At 36.1% G+C, this 6,842-nt stretch overlaps 1 protein-coding gene across 1 annotated transcript in view; it reads right to left on the reverse strand.

The window, feature by feature from the left end:
- Window positions 1-269: 269 nt before the first annotated feature.
- LOC135204108 (uncharacterized) overlaps window positions 270-6,842 on the reverse strand; it is a 10,121-nt gene continuing 3,548 nt past the window's right edge. Inside the window, exons 2-17 of the mRNA XM_064234114.1 lie at window positions 6,702-6,744; window positions 6,476-6,589; window positions 5,998-6,162; window positions 5,027-5,172; window positions 4,712-4,864; window positions 4,477-4,566; window positions 4,230-4,319; window positions 3,459-3,695; window positions 3,090-3,273; window positions 2,509-2,641; window positions 2,184-2,315; window positions 1,848-1,938; window positions 1,509-1,687; window positions 1,220-1,404; window positions 991-1,045; window positions 270-692 (exon numbers count right to left, since the gene is read on the reverse strand). Of these exons, the coding sequence (XP_064090184.1) occupies window positions 351-692; window positions 991-1,045; window positions 1,220-1,404; window positions 1,509-1,687; window positions 1,848-1,938; window positions 2,184-2,315; window positions 2,509-2,641; window positions 3,090-3,273; window positions 3,459-3,695; window positions 4,230-4,319; window positions 4,477-4,566; window positions 4,712-4,799 (1,806 nt within the window). The 5' untranslated portion in view covers window positions 4,800-4,864; window positions 5,027-5,172; window positions 5,998-6,162; window positions 6,476-6,589; window positions 6,702-6,744 and the 3' untranslated portion in view covers window positions 270-350. The remainder of the gene's footprint in view (window positions 693-990; window positions 1,046-1,219; window positions 1,405-1,508; window positions 1,688-1,847; window positions 1,939-2,183; window positions 2,316-2,508; window positions 2,642-3,089; window positions 3,274-3,458; window positions 3,696-4,229; window positions 4,320-4,476; window positions 4,567-4,711; window positions 4,865-5,026; window positions 5,173-5,997; window positions 6,163-6,475; window positions 6,590-6,701; window positions 6,745-6,842) is intronic.

Raw genomic sequence — 6,842 nt, forward strand, 5'->3', positions numbered from 1 at the left:
AACAGCACACTCTGGAAATGCTTTATCATTGCATTGCCAAGTACTTCCCCCTTACGTTCCAGTTTCATTCATGACCTTCATGAGTCTGTTGGTAGAACCCTCGCCTCGCCTTGCACAGTTAGAACCTAATTAAAGTAACTATCTATATCGTTATTGCATACATTTAGTTTTTTTTTCGAATAATGGCAAAGAAAACTGCTAAGAATTCCAGAAAATCCATATAACAGTACCACAGCTCTCTCAATGAGGTTAGGACTACAATTTCCAGGTCATCTTCAAGCCACTTTTATTAAAAAGAATATATACATTCTAAAATATTTATTAAAAACCTTACACAACACAACTACAAATTAAACACGGACAGTATCTGTGTGGGAGTGAATAAACGAAAGGTAGTCACTGACGGGAGTGAACAACTGATAGGGTTCCGTGTATATCTTCCCATAAGGGCCATACGGACCAGGACCTCCCCTCCCCCTGTGCCCACACCTCGAGAGAGAGTGACGAAGACCCATCACGTACCACTGGTCCGCGTCGAACCTGTTCTGGCCATAGGAGTTTACGATCCTACTGTTGGCAAAATCGTACCTCGAGGGACCACTCCTTTGCTGATGGTATTCCTCATTGGAGGAGAATGGGTTGCCGAAATCAAACCTAGGCTTCCGGCAGACAAGAATGGCTGTATTGTCACTCTGAAATGGAAGTTAGTATTCTGTTAACTTATGAAATTAGAAAATAAATTTAGTGAAATAACTCCAGATTATCCAGACAACATTTACTAAGTTTAAGTTATAGAAATCCTGTAGTTATAAAGTAATTAATGGAACTTACATACCAAAGGAATTTTAATGCTATTCACTCTTCACTTTGGCATTTTAGTGAGAATAGAGCTTTGGCTAAGATTTCCAATCAATATCATTGTTTAATATATTCTTTTAAAGGAATGAAACTCATCTTAAAAATTAATGAAGTCCTTAAAAAATAACTTACAATGCAATCATCACTTCCATACGTTTCAGTGCAGAACAGGTCCGGTATTCTTGAGCTGCAAGATTAAATACTTTAACACCCAAATATTACATTATTTCACCTTTTTATTTACCTCTATCTTATGAATCTTGTTAATTTACAGTCAGCAATTGTTACCCTAATCTTGTCTATTTACAAGGCTTATGGTAGGGATTTACTGGAAATGCAGTGAAATGAACATTCCACTTACTCGAAATAACCATGTTGTTTGTAAGCCACATGATGATAGCCATACTTCTTGTCATAGCCATATTCAGCTGCACCATAGCCGAATGCTGCTGGATTGTAGTAATTAGGGGCCAAGTTCTTCATGTAAGCAAGACACTTCCTCTTAGGTATCAAATCAGTTTCCAATCTCTGAAGAACTCTCCTCTCCTGCAAGAAAATTTAAAGTTTTATCAAAATATTTTCAAAATCCTAACCTCTCAGTATCTGCATTTTACTACCTTCAAAGTAATACTTGAAGGAACTAAACTTACCTTAAGAGCTTGCTCTGGCCAGCCAAGGGTGAAGCATTCCCACGGTCCCTGATGCTGATAGAAGAGCTCCGGTGATGGTACACATCCCAAGCCTATATGAGGGTGGCTGACAATATCGACACTACGTTCCAGACGAAGCAAGGCAATGTCATTGTGTTCACCAGCACCGATTTTGTAGCCTGTCAATTTAAACTCCACAATAAAAATCTGTAAGACTGCTAGGTGGAAAAAAAAAAAAAAAAAAAAAAAAAAAAACTAGGAAAAAACTAAATCAAAACTATCAAGAGTTCGGCCGTTAAGGTCTTTTTAGAAAATTGACATACCATTTCCTTCCCTTACCTGGGTGGATTATGATGTCCACGATCTTTATCAACTCCGTGTCAAAGACATGATGTGCTTCATCAGATAAATCCCACTCGCCCAAAGATGCCTGTTAAGGATTTAAATCTATCAGACCTTAAAACACTATAATCAATACCACCGTTTTGTACATTTGCAACTTTTAATAACTATGTATCTTCATGAACTAGGGAAAACCTGCGGTTTTAGCCTTTTAATTTTCAGACCACACCCAGATCTGCTTTTTCTAGGTTCATGCAAACCCCATTTACAGATCGTAGAAAGGTTACAAAACTAGAAGAACTTTCCTATTTCTAATTCATCTAAGACACTTGCCGAGAAATCTGTATTTGTTATAGCCACACAGTGAGCAGAAGTTAGAACAAACTGCTTGTGAATCAGAGCACCAGAACAGACGAAAAGCTGCACTATTCCACCGTGGTAGTTTTGTGACTGGACTACAGCAACCTGAAATGTGATAAGGAATATCATTCTAACCAAACTTTGAAATTACTAAATATAAAATCTTGTCGAGGTGCCACACGCCAAATGGCATTAACGTTCAAAGCTATACCTTAATTCACGTAATAAGAGTTACTTCTAAGCATACTCTTGAAAATGAAGATCATTAATTCTAATACAAAATAACTGAAGTACCCACATGCCAGGGGAATTCTCCATACTGGGCCTGGTTATAGTCGAAGTCATAGTACGTTGATCTTGCAAGAACACCTCTTTCGAGTCTTTGGCCACATTGCAGTTTCTGCTGTGTTGGAACAATGTTTGTGCTTCGACTGGAAGTAAAGGCATTCTATAATAACTGGAAACTAAATATAGGGCATTCTTCCTGGAAACTACGTAAATATAGGGCATTCTTCCTGGAAACTACGTAAATATAGGTATTTTTCTATAATTCACTGGGATAAGGATGGGCCAGCTAGAAAGCATAAATATAAGCATCAAGATATAGGGTATTCAACATTCTAAAGTTTACTGGAATGAGGATGGTTTAAACTGAAAGCCTCCCAAGATTTCTGGTTTAGTATTTTCTAAATTTCACTGGAATGAAAAGACTGGAGCTTTTCAAGATTTGGAGTATTCTACTTTACAAATATAAAATTCACTGAAATGATAATTAAAACTTTTTAAAAGATTTTAGGTATTCCAAAATATATAGGTTATTTTGATGTTCTAGAGTTCATATGTACAAAGGACGTTCATACAAAAATTGGATATACTTACATTGGTAGTTCACACACCTTGACTGCATCTCCACCTTCACACCCAGGCGTTGGGATTAAGTGCCATGAAAAAGCATTAACTCCAGTTTTCTTGTAGGCAACACATGGTTTTGGCCCTAAACCGCTTCTCTTGTTTGGCTGACCATCAGCCCAGTAAGTTTTGTTATAGTAGTCTATTAACTTACCTAAAACATGGAGATGGATTCACAATGACATAGATAACAGAAACCGATTTAGATTTATCATAAGCTAAAGAGTCATAGTTTCAGGTTGGTTTTTATTTCCATGCTCAAGAACATAATTACAACTAAAAGAATCTTGGTTGATTTTCAATACAGTCTTAAGAGAAATCAAATTCACTAATACTTACCATTATCCCAGGTAAATCTGTCATCATCAGCATCATACTTTAAGCCAATTATAAACCTGAAGTCCGAGAAGGTCTTCTCTTCTGTGAGCATGTAACCAACAATAAAGTTGTGCACTTCACGACTGGGAATCACAGCCAGCCTATCCCCTCTACAATCGTTTGTTGTGAAATAATAGTAAGAAGTGTCAATCCTCACAGGCTCTGGGAAGGGCTGAAACCTGCCCACTATATCCAACGCTGGTAGAAACAAAATTTAAACAAAAATTTAAATATCAGCACTACAATAAAGATCCTAAGACAGAATGCACAGCCTCAGCTGTGACATATATAATACAATCGATCACACAAAGAAGTGTTACTCCTTCTACACCTAAGGAAAAGGATCAGGAATTATAAGAGGGAGAATAAACGGGATTTATGCCACGAGACCTTCCCAATTCCTCGCAAATACATGGACCAATATAGTTTCCAGACTGCCTATCTCGCGTTTCATTTCTGACGCTACATTTAAAATTTAAGGGAAAGCTTGAATATTTTAAACTTCACTTGTCCCCTATATTCCCTTTTTAAAATTTGAAAATAAAACTAAGAGCTACAATCACTATTAAATATGAAATAAAAGTGTTGGCTAGTCGCCTATATTCCCTTTTCAAAATTTGAAAATATAACCAAGAGCTACAATCACTATTAAATATGAAATAAAATTGTGGGCTAACAGTTCCATCGTATCAAAATAAAGTTTTTATAAAGCGATCACTCAAGTCAGCTTACCTTTATCACACTCCACCAAGCTCCCAATAGCTGGTATGTTAATCCAGCATTCTTCCTTGGCATCTCCGAAGGAGCTGTGAGTACCAGGACCTGTTATGAAGAATATTTTAGCACTAAGCGCTCATGGGATTATGCCTTTGAAATAACATATCGCGTTCAACATAAACTTTCCAGTAGTCATAATATTTCAAGTTTCATTTACACCAATTAAAATACTCACTCCCTGACTCCATAAGGAATTCCTTACCTCCCAAGAGATTCTGTGCATAATAATCATATGAAGAGGAGTAACAGCATAAGTTATTGGAGTTTTCATTGCATCTGTTGTCGTGAACACCTGAAATTTTAGTAAAATTTTCAAAACTTTCAATATTTACAGAACCTCTTAACAACCATTCCGAGGCTTTTTCAAACTATTTCAAAATTTATCAGTCAGCAACCCCCATTGCACAATGAAAGAAAGTTATTGTATTGCACCATACCCAGTTTGCAAAGGAACAGTTGTTTCTTAAAGCAGTCCACCTTGTGCAACAGAAGGCAGTCTTTCGACGAGCTGTAGAGGAACCCCATACAATCTTTCTTCTCACTCACAATTCTAAGAGTTTTCTTCACCACACTTGGTCCCTTTCAGAATCCTGTAAAGTTTTCCCACAGAAACCACAGAATGCGATAAAACAATGGAGAATAATTATTTATCATGTAAAGGTTTGTTTGGTTGTCATTCTATTATAGGAATACTTAAAAACAGGTAAAGTGGAATCTGGATAAATAATCGAAATTAAAATATTCCAGCTTACTTCTCCCACTGTATCTCTTCCTCTGTGGTACGCCACTCCCATCGATCCCGGGTTTTGTCTTCCCAGTAAGCATCCAGCCAATAGTAGATGTCTATCTTCAAATCCACTTTCCTTGACCGGACCAAATTCTCCAGCTCAGTCCATTCCTAAAACAAACTGGTGTTTAGGGGAAAATATTTCGACTCCGGAGCGAAAAAAAAAAAATCCACCGTCTACATACCAATTTGACGACTGAGTTATGAATATTGGCATAATTTCCTGGCTTGGCAAGAGGCACAAGTATTTTAGTCCAAGTCTGAAAGCACCATATTTTTAAATCATACTCCCTAGTCACAAACTTAACGGATAATTAATTTTAGTCACAAACCTTAATTCCCGATCATTTTAATCACAAACCTTAATTCCCGATCATTTTAATCACAAACCTTAATTCCCGATCATTTTAATCACAAACCTTAATTCCCGATCATTTTAATCACAAACCTTAATTCCCGATCATTTTAATCACAAACCTTAATTCCCGATCATTTTAATCACAAACCTTAATTCCCCACCAGAATCAAATTACCCCTCATTTTAATCACAAACCAATTCCGATCATTTAATCAAACTTTTAATCAATTCCCGATCATTTTAATCACAAAGCATTAATTCAAACCCAGATAATTTATAATCAAACCAAAGCCTTAATTCCAACCCGATATTTATTAATCAAACCAAAGCAAATTAATCCCGAATTCCCATTTTAAATCAAACCAAAAGCCTTATCGAATCATTTAATTTTAATCAAACAAGCTTTTAAAATCCCAATCCCATTTTAATTTTTCTCCCAAAACTTTTCAGATATGAAAACAAATGTCAACGTTACACTGTCCAATTTAATGATTCCTACAAGGCACACTTCAGCTAATTATAATGATTAAAATCTTTCAATCCATAAGTTAAAACATCCAATCTAATCCATCACTTACCCTTGAGCTTTGGATATAGAAAGATCTGCTATTCAGGAGTTCACAGTAGTCCTGTACCTGTACTTGCGAGCGAGAGTACACTTTCTCATTGGTGGGTATAAACATGCAGTAGCCACCAAAGTAACCCAAAGTTTACAGGGCATATTCTCCCTTCAAGCTGGCCACCTAGGGTATGCAAAATCCCATTATCAGATTATGTATAAGTGCCTGCTTAGTTATTTTGAGTTCATAAACCAGGAAGCAAGAGTTGCAACATACTTACGCCGTTTTTTGTAATTATGAAAATTCAAGGGCCTTTAGAAAGTAATGCTACTTTAAGCTATTCATATAGCTAATGCTATTCAGGCATCCTCAAATATGAGTTAACATAACATATGTAATAAAATAGTAATTAAGTAATTTACTTTTATGCAAACAATTGTCCGAATTAAAATAAAATTAATACCAATTTTAAATATTTCAAAAAAACGTGACATACCAGGAGTAACCGTCACGCATTCATCCTTTGGAACGCATGTCAAGTGAGGGCTTGCACATTCGTCTCTAAACACAGTAGCATGGTATGAGTGACTAAGCTGAGCGGGTTTGAAAGCTGGAATAGAAAAAATTGCAATTCACATATATTTCTTAGAACGGGGACATACCAATCTTACTGCAATTAAGCCATTTCAAATATATCACCTAACAAACTTCAAAACAGTTACCTTCGAATTTTATCGTTGAACCACTACTAAAACCCACAAGTACCTGAAAAAAATTGTCAGTTTTAGTCTAATTTTATATACCTCTACTCACGTTTAGTAAAGTTATTCCACTTCATAATCAGATTATGCTTTAAGCATACA

The sequence above is a fragment of the Macrobrachium nipponense genome, chromosome 44 (genome assembly GCF_015104395.2).
Source record: "Macrobrachium nipponense isolate FS-2020 chromosome 44, ASM1510439v2, whole genome shotgun sequence".
NCBI lineage: Eukaryota > Metazoa > Arthropoda > Malacostraca > Decapoda > Palaemonidae > Macrobrachium > Macrobrachium nipponense.